The sequence below is a fragment of the Zootoca vivipara genome, chromosome 2, assembly GCF_965207765.1.
Source record: "Zootoca vivipara chromosome 2, rZooViv2.hap1.1, whole genome shotgun sequence".
NCBI classification, from domain to species: Eukaryota; Metazoa; Chordata; class Lepidosauria; order Squamata; family Lacertidae; genus Zootoca; species Zootoca vivipara.
This window is the reverse complement of record NC_142584.1, coordinates 13,819,222-13,832,709: the sequence shown is the minus strand read 5'-3', so window position 1 is coordinate 13,832,709 and position 13,488 is coordinate 13,819,222. Positions and strand designations below refer to the sequence as shown.

Sequence of the window (13,488 nt, the reverse complement as noted above, 5' to 3'; positions counted from 1 at the left end):
TTGAGATTCCTGCATTCCTGAGGTTTGGACTAGAGGTCCCTTCCAACTCTGATTCTGTTTCCTCTTAAAAGATTCCACTTGCTGAATTACCTCTTGAATCATGGAAATTCTACTTTTAAACACCTGGCACTATGCTTAGATGTAACATTAAGTTACAACTAAGTTATAGTTTAGTTATGGGTCTGTTTTACAAGAGAACTAGATGAACTCTGCTGGACAACATAATGGCTTTTTAAAAAGGCTTCTTCAAAGCCTAATTTCAGGAGTGGAATTGGGATTCTGTGGGCACCAAGGTAAGCCTTTGCGGCCACATGCAAATGCCATGTTGGCAACACATGATTTAGCATTAGGAGAATGAATTTTGCTGTTCCTGGACTCACATTCATCTCACCTGTTTTCTTCCTGCGCTACTGTGAGGAGTTGGGAAAATTGGCTTCCATTCTGGAATAGCTACAGCTTTCGGTGTCTTCCAATCTCAGGCAAAACTGTTCATTATGACTATATTAGTGGAAACGAGCCCATTTCAAACCATAGTTTAAGAGATTTATTGGTCTCTGTGCTGAAAAGCCAGACCCATAGGATATTTGACCTAGTTAGCTTCCTAGTTGTAGTTCTGTCCATAAAAAAGGAATTGAATTAGTCCAATATGGTTGACAATTGCCAGCACAATTCAGAACAATATCTGTGGTTGCTGCATTTGGATTAAAAGATGGAGTTGAATTTTAAATGGTAGTTGCATTTCACTTCATTTGCCATGTTCATCCATACTGTTGAAATGTGGGAGGTTGGATGTGCTTATTTTTATCATGCTTTTGAGAAATTTGTGGGGTTTTTTGTAGAATACGTGGCTATACCGGGGGGGTCTCAGAGCGGTTCACAGAAGAAAATCAAGATAAAAAACCACAAAATACTTACTGTAATAAAAATAAAAACAACAACCCAATAGCTCTCCCCCCCCCCAAAAAAACGGATTTTAAAAGTGCATAGGATATAAATCGGATAAACCGAAGGCCTGGTTAAAAATGAACGTTTTTGCCTGGTGCCTAAAGATGTATAATGAAGGCGCCTGGCGAACTTCCCTGGGGAGAGCATTCCAGAGCCGGGGAGCCACTGCAGAGAAGGCCCATTCTCGTGTTGCCACCCCCTGGACCTCTCGAGGGCTATGAAGCTGGCATATTTTCACCAGTCATAATTAACAAAATTTTGGTTTTGGATGACATGCTAAACTGCTGCTAACCTTGAATGGAACCTTCCAATCTTGCAGCTGGGCCAAATAAGGGCATAATGGATGAGCCTGGAGTTCGGCTAGGTACATCCTCATTGCGCTAAACCATGGTTTAGCATGATGTCTGCACACTGTAACTCCATAATCTTTCCATGAGCCCTAAAGGGAGGCAGTGCTATGTAGCAGACTCTGGGGAAAGAAGCCAATAGTTTGCCAAAGGCTACTTGCTGAGTTCATGGCTGAGTTTAGATTTGAACTGGGGACTCCCTAGTTTGTTTGTAGCCAGGGCTGCTGCAACAAACAGCTGTGCAAACCTTTGGGAGGCAGAGACGCAAGAAGGCATCAGAGCAGGGAGGGAAGGAAAGAGGGACGGAGGCCTGTGTTGCCCACAACACCCCTGACCATCATTCAAGGCACCCCAGGGTGCCACAGCACACTGGTTGAAAACTATATGTTCAGCTGAATAGTTGAATAGTTCAGCTAGCACACAGACAACTCTGCACAGATACGTAACCAGAAACCCTTGTTTTCCAGGGTTTTGAGTGCTGCTTAGCAATTGTGGTTAAAATCATTTGCTTTCAGCTGGTAGGTTACCGCTTGATCTAAAGTGGGTCACAACTGAAGTGCTACCACCATACAAATATGTTGTTTTTTAAAAAAATAAGATCTGGGACCCCAAATGCATATGCAAGATTAATGCTGGGTCCTGGGTCTAAAAAGGTTGAAAGCTGCAAGTTCAAATAAGGCCCTGCTGGTCTTTTTCACTTTAAAGTTAATACTTTCCTACTCCCTTTCTTCTTTTTAAACAAGTAGTTCTTGGATTTTAAACAAATACAGATATAAGAACAATTAAATATTTACCCAGTAGTACATTCAGTGTTGTTTGTTCTATCCATTGACTTTAGGCATAAGTTTACACATTCAGTGTTCAAACCTATTACTTAACATAACCTCTCCACTAAAAAGATGGAGTGGTTGGTATAACAAGGTCTTGATTTTGGCCATTAACAAAGCTAGAGGTAGCTTTGGGCAATATTGCAATTAATTGTCTGAAACTGGTATGACTGTCATACTGCATTCCACTCTGGCTCATACAGGGAGGAGCAGTATGGAGTAGGGCTGGACAATTTCAGACACTGTGATCTATCACAATATTTAGCGTGTCTGGTGAGATGCTCAGACATGGCTGCATCCCAGATATTATTCTCCCATGCTTTCCAGTGTTTTTCAGTTAGGTTCTTCCATGTTGAACAACCATTAATTGTGCTGCAGTTAGTAAAGAAGCCTGCTAACTATCAGGGGTGCAAGGTGGGTCCCAAGTCTATGTCGGAAAATAGGGCGTGTTGTACTTCCTTTGGAAATTGATTTGCTTGTGGGAATTGGGTGCGTCAGGTTGCAAAATGCTTGCTTTCCCAATCCTTGAACTGTTGTGTGCCTGGAAGCCGTCTACTCCTTTTAAAACAATTTGTTTCCCTTTATTTCTTTAACTTGTTTTGTATTCAGTTAAACCCTAACCCTTTCTCTTAGCTGTCTTCCATTTTTAACTCCACATTTTTCTCCTGCATGTCTTCAATGAAGGGTGTGTGTGTGTGTGTGTGTGTACCCTTTAATCTCAGCTGTCTCCTGATCAACGTTTTCCTGATCCTTAGGAAATCTTACCTTATTCATGCTTCTTTGGATGATTTTTGTGTTCTTGATCTTCCACCTTTGCCTGTTTTTTCCTCTCTTTCTAAGTTTGGTATTTTTCTCAGACTTAGTGCAATATACATGTCTACTCAGACACAGATACCTTTAAATTCAATGGTACTCTTAGGATAAGTGGGTTTGCAGTCTTAATCTGCTGGTGTTTTTTTCTGCTTTTCAGCTCACTTTGGGATTCTTTTTCTTTCTTTGAACTATTTTGCTTTACCATTTCTGATTTTCTTTTGATTTGTAAAGAACAACATTGCCGGTTTCTTCCCCTCCAAAGCATTCTTTGATATTCTTGGTCACACTATGTGTGAGAGAAAGAGGGGCGGAGAATTGCTTTCTTTCTTTCTTACTGCCTGCGTGTTAACTTGTGGGAAATCCCTCAGGGCATGTCCTGTTCTACTTACTGGTACTCTATCTCCAGCTTCTTTGAGCATGCTTCTGGCTTCAATTTTACCCCAACACAAAATTTTATTATATATCATGGCTTCTGGTCCATGTTGTTCTTGGATCTCTCCTCTCTTCTGCTAATTTAGTTAATTCCCCCCCCAAGGATCAATATTGGACCTGTTTTAAAGGCCTAGTCTACTTAAATGATCTCAGCACTTTGGGTTTAGGAAAGCCAGGGGAGCTGTCATTCTAGTTAAACTACTGAGTCAGTTTTTGGGCCGGACCTTCTTGTGCCTGTGTAACATGTTGGAAGAGCTCCGCCATGCCCTTGCATGGTTCTCTCGAGAATGGATGTAAAAACTACAACAACCTGAGCTCCAAGCAGCGCTTTCTTGCCGGCTGCACTTTGCACTGTTAAAATCCCCCCTACACCACATGCGTGGCAAGAGCAGTTGAGGAATCCGACTTGATGTCAAAATTTGTTGCAATGGCATGATTTCCCCTTACGCTTTAAAAAGAAAAGTTAAGTCCTTTTCTCCCCCTGCCTCCTTCCTGTGTCTCTCAAGAGATTGTCATATAAACTCGGGGATGTGGGTTTGAGCCCCACCTTGGGCTAAATATTCCTGCATTGCTGGAGATTGGACTAGATGATCCACGTGGTCCCCGTCCCTTCCAACTGTATAAGTCTGAGATCATTCAGCAGACAGGACTTGAGATGGGAAATGCCTTCAGCCCAGCAGTCCTGGGATGTTATAAACAATGTTTCTGCACAAGCTTCTTCACCGTGATTGTCGCAGCAATGAAAAGGGGGGGGGGAAGCCCACCTTATTATTATTATTTCCTCCTCGCTCCTCTGCAAAATATGACAAAGATCACGACAGCCCTATTCCAAAATAAAATTCACGAGTGCATAGCAGCAACTGACATTTTTAACAGGACCGCGCTTTGTACTTCAACAATTCCTTCCTGGCCATCTAAATATATATATGTTGATAAAGTACTGCATTGCCATCGGTTGCATAATAATAATAATAATAATAATAATAATAATAATATTTATACCCCACTCTCATAAAGCTGCACCGTCGTTTTAGAGCGATGAAAAACATTGTGCCTTTTTTAAAGTAAGCACATAATTTATTTTTTAATTATTTTATTTATAAAATGGAATTTTTTATTTTTTTATAAAAGGGGAGGGGCTAAATATCCCGCTTTAAATAGACAGCTGCTGCACCTGTTGAATTCCGGCAACCTGGTGCTCATTCCCCCCCCTTTTTTTTTACAAAGCACATAATTGAGGGGAATATTATTATTATTATTTTATTTATAAAAAAGGAGGAGGGGACTAAATAGCCAGCTTTAAACAGCCAGCTGCTGCCCCTGTTGAATTCCTCTTCCCAGGATAACTGGCGCAAATCTCCTTTCCCCTTCCGGCGCGCGTGGGCGCGCCACCACAATACTGTATTTCCCTTCGGGCGGGGAGGAGACGGAATGAAAAGAGAAAGTGTGTATGGGGTGGTGATGGAAGCCTGCGGAAGAGCGCGTGCGCCTAGTTCCCCAACGCTCCCTCCAGCGGCGAAGTAGGGCGTGGCGCGGCCTGACGGACGGGCGTTCCCTTCCCGCTCGATGGGCGGGGACTCCGGCCGGCACCGCCCCCTCCCTTCTTTTCTTGGCGGCTGCTGCTGAGGGAAAGAAGTGTCAGTCCGGTCGGGCGGCGAGGGCGGCGGCGGCGGCGGGAAGATGGCGGCGGCAGCGGCGGCGGCGGCAGCGTGGCTGTGGAGCGGTCTGTGGAACGAGCGCTTCTGGTTCCCCGCCAACGTGAGCTGGGCCGACCTGGAGCGCGAGGACCCCGGCACCGGGGCGGTGTACCCGCGCCCCCGCCACGTTTTGGCCGCTTTCCCCGTGGCGGTGGGCCTCTTCGCTCTGAGGCAGCTCTTCGAGAGGTGGGAGAGCGGCGGCGGCGGCTAAGCGGGGAACGGGGTGGCAGGGACGGAGGGACCCGGCGGGGGGAAAGCGGCGCACACTTCCGTCCACCCGACCGACCGCCTGCCTGACGGGCCGAGGCGAATGGGATGGGTGGGTGGGTCCGAGAGGGAAGAGATAGCGTCGGCCTCGCTGCCGCTTCCTCAGTTGGCCTCGAGGAGGGTTTGGGGAGCGGGTCAAAGGAGGGAAGATCCGCTTTCTCTCGCCTTCACGTGCCACCGTTTAATTTTGTCCCCTCCCGCCCCAGTTGATCACGATAATGAAACCTTCAGAGGAACTCAGTACAGTAGCTAGCTTTATAAAGATGGGGAATACGCAGGAGAAATGATTTCGAGGAGATATGGAAGGTGTTTGTAGAATTTGTACTCTTCAAAAGGAAAGGGATTAAACACCAGTGGTTCCCAAACTTTTTTTGGCCGTTCCCCACCTAAGCATCTCTAAAATCCTGATGCCCCCCCTCCCCGTGACATAATTCTTATTGTTCAAAAAGTGAACTCCTATTCACGTGGAGGAAGCCTTAAAGGTCATTAATTGGTCTAACTCGTTCTCGAATTGCCTCCCTTAAAAATCAAATTGCCCCCTTGTGGGGCGTGTGCCCCACGTTGGGAACTACGTGGTTAAACCATTGCAAGAGGTGTTGAAATTTTGGGAGGTTGGATAGTTACAATGGAATGGTCTTGATGGTGGGGTGCACCTTTTAATTCTCATTTATGATAAAGTGTGACTTTGGGGCGTGCCCTAGAAGCATCTTCCAAAAAAGTGCTTCATACAAGAGGCTGTTATAAAGAAGACAAGACAATTGTGATCAATTCACCACCCTATAATAAATTTTCAAACTGCCCTTTGTCATAAATGACTCTAGGCAGCATTAGTTGCCAAAACGGAATGCTTAGTTGCCATTTTGGGGCAAGACAGCTCTAAAGTCTTCTTTTTCATGGAGTGGCTGTGATGGATTATCAGTTAAACATCTGGCTAGTTCAGATGACAACCTTGAGCTGCGTTATGAACTTTGAGACCTTAAAGAAGAAAAATCACTTGATCCAGGGACAGTTCACACGCATATATTGGCCCATTCCTACCCGTTTTCTCTTAATGGTGACACAGAATGTAAGAGTACAGTGGTACCTCGGGTGACAGACGCTTCAGGTTACAGACTCCGCTAACCCAGAAATAGTACCTCAGGTTAAGAACTTTGCTTCAGGATGAGAACAGAAATCGTGTTCTGGCGGTGCAGCGGCAGCGGGAGGCCCCATTAGTGAAAGTGGTACCTCAGGTTAAGAACAGTTTCAGGTTAAGAAGGGACCTCCAGAACGAATAAAGTTCTTAACCCGAGGTACCACTGTATTTACAACTGAGCAGCACAGTTGGGTGCGGTAAGCGAAGACAAGCTACAACATTTAACTATAATATTATTCACTGCTCCTGCTCAGGCTGCACAGAAAAAGCATTTTGGTTCCTGAAATTCATTTGGATTGTGCAGATAAAATATAACTGATAGAATTCTACGGGATGTGGTATTAGTGTTTGAAAACAGCCAAGATCCAAGGATCCCCAGGCATGCGCCTAAGCAATTATGTGGGCTTCTACAATTTCCTCTTCCAGCCGCAAGTTGTCAGGCTTCAACAAATCCTGTTCAGGGAGAATCCTTTTAGGACCAGTTAGAGTGACATGGAGGAAGAAGCATGGTACTTTGGATCTGTCACCATGTTTTAAAAATAAAAAAATTCTTTGGTTAAATATTCATCATTACATTCACTCCCAACAGACTTACTCTGCAAGCATAATAGTTGATGACATCAATCTGCACAATATGTGTCTGAATAAGTTCAAAATAACTGAGGCAGTTATTAAATAATTTTAAGTTAATATATGAATTAGTACTGAACAGGATGAGAGAACAAATACCGGTAAATGTTTAGGTTCAGTTCAGCATTAGGGTTAGGTCTCAGCTATGCCAGTTTCAAAATGAAATTTTACCATGCACTTAAGGGAGAGTCTTCTGCTGCTGTGCTACTATGTGTGTCAGCTGGCTCGCGGCAGCAGAAGACTCCACTTTTCCTGAAGGAAGCACTGTGGCACAAGCCAGGTGACTCACACCATAGCACGGCAGCAAAAAAACCTGCTGTGTGACAGCCAGCCAGATAGTGGAGATGCCAGGTGTCATCCTGGTGCCCATATATCTTCACTTGATTCCGAGAAGCTGACAGCCAGGTGCAAAACGTGCCTGTTGAGTTTTGATCTTTGCTTCCAGGTAGTTTATACATAAACAATTAAGCTATAAAAAACTATGAAACTCAATAGTGCATTAAAAATAGTACCCGTTTGACTTTGTTTTCTGTTTTATTTATTTGTTTATTGGAGGGGGGGAAACAAAGTTAAAAGCACTTTACATTCATTTTACATGCAACATTACATACATCTGACATACCTCACCTTACATACCTCCTCTCGCGTACATCTTCAACTTACTTTCAGTCGTTCTCGTAAGATTATGATAAAAAAAAAACTACAATCATGCTTCAACTCAACATCATCTCCCTCCACCCACCTGTGTGCTAGACTTCCATTCACGTAATCCATACTTATCTTTCCTCTGACTTTCTGTTTGTTTTCTGTTTGATTTCCCTATAAAATAGCATTTTTGTAGCAAGAGAAAAACCTGTATTCATGACTTTGGCTCTAGAATCAAAATCTCAGTAGACTTCAAATCTATGTACAGAAGATAAATTGAAAAGTGGAATACCAGGAACATTTTTTTTGAAAATATTAGAAAAAACTGCTCAGGAATGTTGCGGCTGGCCATACAAAGCAGTTTGGGTCATACAACCCATTTTGAAAGGACTAGTACAGTCCTGGCAGTGGGGGCTGCTGCTGTCACTTCCAAAGCTCTGGGTGGCTTGCAGCAGCTAGGGCACGTGAGATAGTGGGTTGTTTTTTTTACCATCTTTTTATTGTCCCTTCTCCTTTTTCTTTCTTCGTGGTCAATGAGAATAAATTAACTATACCAGCTCTAGGGCTGATGTAGTTAGGTGCTCTGTTGGGAGAATAAAGGGGGCTTAGCGTCTTGCAAATCACCAACCACCCCTGATGCACTCCTTTTCTTTTCCTCCCCTCCTCCCCCCTCCCCTGACAGGCAGAACATCTAAGCTTATGGAGCATCTCGCTTGTGAAATTTGGGCAACACGATACAGCCTTTTTCTATGTAGAAGCCTTTTGACTCCTCCCATGTTCATACATAATTTTCTGATTTATCCATTAAAATTTCACTACGCCTGTTTTCTTATCCTCATGTCCTGGAACACTCCATGAATTATGTTCTTTAATTTAACACTGGGAGTCTGGGACTGATGACTCACAATGTGAGCCACAGATTTCTTAAACCATTGTTTTTTCTTCCCTTCCTGTCTGTGGTGCCTCACTTTAGAGGAAATGCATTCACATTTTCGGCACATCATAGCAGCACACTGGTTTATCATATGCATATCTCTCCTTTTTTAGGCCCTAGGAGAGAGTGCAGTCTATTGTTCCTATGTGTTCGTCTGTTTCCTCTTAGTTTTTCCAGACTGGTGATAAGTGAAACTCTGAGAGAATGACACGAGATCAGCTTTAGCTTCCATAGAATTGCTTAGTATTCTGACCTACAAAGGATCATCTCATTTTTTTACTGAAACCTTCAGAAAGGGCCTCAAATGCACAAACAGATTTAATAAGTGATGTGGTTTACTACTGGTAGTGTAGTTGTTTCTCATGTGTCCATGACCATTTGGACCATGTGTCAGGCCATTTGGAATTGTGATAGGCCTGACAGACTGCCTTCCCTAAGCTTCCCTTCCTAAGCCTAATTGGGGAGGGGTTTACTTTTTATATTTATATTTAGATCCTGTCATATTTATTCCTTTTTTTATTTTTCATACTCTCAATCACACCACAGCAATAAACATAAAATGCAAATAGATGTTAAAATCACATACGGCATATGAGGATTAATTAAGAATTCTAGGTGTAGGCATTCTGTGTTGGTGGCTCTCTCTTGTTGGCTTTCTTGTTAATGTAAGTGGTGAAATAACACAAAACTGAGCCAAGCAACTCCCAATTTACATGGGAGTTATGTTCCCAGGTGCCACATGGGTCAGTGGGATGCACGTAAGCCTGCCCCACCTCCCCTTGTGCTCACACACAGATGAGGAGTTGTCTGAATAAATTTATTGTATTTGATTTTAGATTTATTTTCTGCCCTTCCCTATAGGACAGGATGTCCCAGAACAAGTTGTCTTAAGTGGTACTGATAAACATTATATAAGCGTCTTGTTGCTGAAAGACATTGAACTGGATCAGTATCAATGTCAGTGTGGAGGCATTGACTCCCTTTCATCCTTTGTGTGGGAAGCAACTTTAAATGGAGGAGAGTTTCAAAATTACCGTATATACTCGAGTATAAGCCGACTTTTTCAGCACATGTTTTGTGCTGAAAATGCCCCCCTCGGCTTATACTTGAGTGAGGCAGCCAGCGGCGGAGGGACGAGCGGCGAAAAAGGAGCCCTTTCTCGCCGCTGGTCCAACCACCGCCACCTGCCTCTTGCAAGGGCAGGCACAGGAGCTGCGGTTGGGAGAGGCACTGCGCCTCTCTGAACCGTGGCTCCTATGGCTGCTCTTGCGAGCGGCACAGGCGTCGGCGGAGGGACGAGTGGTGAGAAAGGGCTCCTTTCTTGCCACTCGTCCCTCCGCCGCAAGCGCAAGGCGGGGCAGCGGCCAGGCAAGGAAAATTTGAATGCAGCCGCAGCTCCCACGGCCTGAGGATGGTGGAAGGTCCCGGCTGCACACTGAATGGGGAGAAAATCCATGCCCATGTGGCCCCGGGGCAGGCAGCATAGCTGCCAAGTTTTCCCTTTTCTCGCGAGGAAGCCTATTCAGCATATGGGAAAATCCCTTAAAATAAGGGATAACTTGGCAGCTATGAGGCAGTGCGGGGCGTGCAGGGAAGAGCCCGGTCGACGCCCCCCGTCCCGGCTTGCCATCATGGCAGGACAGGGCGCTGCCACCACTGCCGCCTCTTCCCCAACGCAGTTAGTAGCATTTGCACTCAGCAGCCAGTGCTGATCTAAACCTCTGCTCCATCCCCGCTGTGGTTATAGGAATGACTACAGGGAAGGAGTCTGGCACACCAGCTTTGTTTTAAGCCCGCTTTGCATATTATGGGTGTGATAAGGACTCCACATCAGAGGGCAGATTGCTAGCTCTGCTCCCTGGTGCTGAAAAAGCGCTGGCGCCCTGGGTCTAAACACCCACACATTGGCACAGACGTGTTCCTGGGAGGAAGCTGTTCTTGTCTAGGCTTCCATACAATGAGGGTGTGGCAGTGCAACAACAGTGCGTCCTGCTTCAACCCCAAAGCCCCGTGATGGAAACTACTTGCTAGGATTACTTACGCTGGTCCTCCTGAAAATGCATCCATTATAGAAAACCCATTTAAACTAATGGAAAGGACTGAATGTGTTACTGGTTGTGCTGATAGGATTTTAGGGTTGTATCATTGTGTGATGATGCATTTACAAAGGTCATTGCCATGAACAGATTTGCAGACTGTAAAGGGGGGAAATGGCACGTGAATACTTAAATAAATCTTACCACTCAGTTTTTACCAATGATATTTGCATGGCAAGTATGGTGCCCTTTGGTCCCCTTCATTCCATTTTGTTAGGCTCTATATTATAATATTGTGGCACAGTATTGAGCAGGTCATGTCAAACATTGTATAGGTTGCAACAGCGATGTGTGCCATCCAGGCTGCTGGTCCTGTTCCTAAAACTAAGCATCTGCAAGGTTGCCCAGTAAACATTCCTTTGTCGCATGTTGGAATTACAACAGACATGATTGATTGGTTTGTATAGCTGACACAATCATCTTGTCCCCAGTAATCATCAGTTCTGACTGTTTCAGCGATTTCAGGCAGCTGTTTCTGAGGTTTATTATTATTATTATTATTATTATTTTCCTGCCATCCCAAGCAAGTTCGTCAATACATTTGCACCCCTTCCCGGACCATCCAAAATGTTCCTCTCTAAGTTTTCCTCTCTAAGTTACCCTGCAATTAATATCCCAGCCAAACCCTGCTCCAAATTTCTTCAGTTAATTCCCACCATTCAGTGTTACCCTCTCTAAATTAAATTCAAAATAAAGTGGGTACACAATTTTAGGGAGGCCTACACTGACCACACCTCAGCACCACCCTGCCCTGCACCTGCAATGACCCATTACATGGCAATGCTGCTGCTGTCAGGAAGCCAGGTGCACAGCGCTGCCCCTGCCCATCAGCTGCTGCTGTTCATAGAATCATAAGAGTTGGAAGGCACCTCAAAATCCACCCTCCTTCAGGAAGACTACTGCTGGGGCAGGAAGACTATTAGTACAGCATGCCTAGTACATGGCCATCACCCACTGCTTAAAACCGTCGAAGAAAAAGTGGATAGATAAAAGTTTCTAATCAAAGCTCAGGGACATCCAATGAAGTTGAATGTTGGAAGGTTCAGAACTGACAAACAAAAGTACCGTACTTCACACAACATATAGTTCAACTAGCCCACTCCTCTAGCAGAAGCCCCAAACAAGCCCCTTTCAGGCTGCTCCTTCCTCCTCCTCCTCCTTTGCCACTGTCAGCATTTCCTACCCTAGGCTTATACTCGAGTCAATAAGTTTCCCCAGGTTTTTTGTGGTTAAATTAGGTGCCTCGGCTTATATTCGGATTGGCTTATACTCGCATATATACAGTAGTTTGCATTATGGCAGGGAGGCTGTTGCAAAAGGTCTTAGGGTGAGTTGACTTGGTAAAAAATGTATGCATCCAAAGAAGTTTTCTCATTCTTCTTGCCTAACCTTCAGGAAACCACTTTTGAAATTGAGATGTTTCAAAAGTAGTTCAATGGAGCTCTGGTCCTGCTTGAGTTTCCCACAAGCATCTGGTTGGCCACTGTGAGACTGGACTTAGATGGGCCATTGACCTGATTCAACAGACTCTTCATATGTTCTTAAGGTTCAAGATTAATAAAAATATTTTTTTTCAGATCTCAGCTGTTATCTTGCAGTGTTTGCAAACTTGATGAGACGATGTGACCCTGTGAAGATGTGTACTGTTTTAGTGTAGTTCAGTCAAATTTTATTCCCTCAGATGCAGACTTTAGTGTGGTGTAGCTAAATTGATTGATGCCTTTTGAGCCCTTATATATATATATATAGAGAGAGAGAGAGAGAGAGATACTTCTGATGGACACATGAATAGAAAACGTATGCTATTTGTTGATTTTTTTCCGCGAGGCTGCTTTATTTTTGTTTTAAAATAGTACTATTTTCTCATAGCCTCAACTCAGCACAGGTGTCTTGCCAATGGTCAATACAATACAATCCAACCTTGTTGGATTTAAGTTTGCATTGTTAAAAACCTACACATAGACTGGAATTTAGGAAGATTACAGCTGGGACTGAACATCAGCGAAGCCAAGAGTTCTAGGTTACTCCAGACTTGAAGATAGAACTGAGATGGTTCAAAGTTATGTGCACTGAACTTTTCAAAAAGATGCATTTTAACAAAAGAGTGTAGATCAAAGAAAAACTTGAAGTGCATTGAAAAGCATATACATTGGTGTTTCTGCTTTTGTCTCATTGAAGGATGCTACTTGTAGTTGCATAAGGAAACAGAACCCAAGGAAACAAAGCAAATTGTATTTCAGAAACAAAATATATGTTTGTTTCAGAAACAAAATGCATGTTTATAATCCTCAGGTGTCTTTTTATACTGGTATTATGGTTGATTCTTGGAATGTACTTTAGGGCATAAATGTTTATCTCTTGTATCTAGAGATGAATTGTGAAATAGATTTCAGGTTGCTAGCCAGAACCTACTTAGCTGTTACTTGGTACACTGGAAAATGGAAGGTTAAACCCCAGAAGATTTCTACGTAAGACTAAACCCATGGAATATTTTTACCTATTAATATTAAAAATTAATAACAAAAATGAGTTTAATACTCTCCTGGGGGCTATCTCTTGCAGGAGAGTATGTTTAGCCCCTTGCTGTGGATCTAGACATCCAGCCAAGCCTTTTATTAACCCACATGGGTAATCTGTCTATGTGCGGTGGAAAATATAAGATATAGACAACTCTTTATATCAGGGGTTGATAACCTGCTGGCCTCCACTTGCCTCTGGAC

At 43.8% G+C, this 13,488-nt stretch overlaps 1 protein-coding gene across 1 annotated transcript in view; it reads left to right on the top strand.

The window, feature by feature from the left end:
* The first annotated feature begins 4,988 nt into the window (after nucleotides 1-4,988).
* CERS5 (ceramide synthase 5) overlaps nucleotides 4,989-13,488 on the top strand; it is a 31,801-nt gene continuing 23,301 nt past the window's right edge. The window contains exon 1 of the mRNA XM_035108087.3: nucleotides 4,989-5,247. Within this exon, the coding sequence (XP_034963978.2) occupies nucleotides 5,045-5,247 (203 nt within the window). The 5' untranslated portion in view covers nucleotides 4,989-5,044. The remainder of the gene's footprint in view (nucleotides 5,248-13,488) is intronic.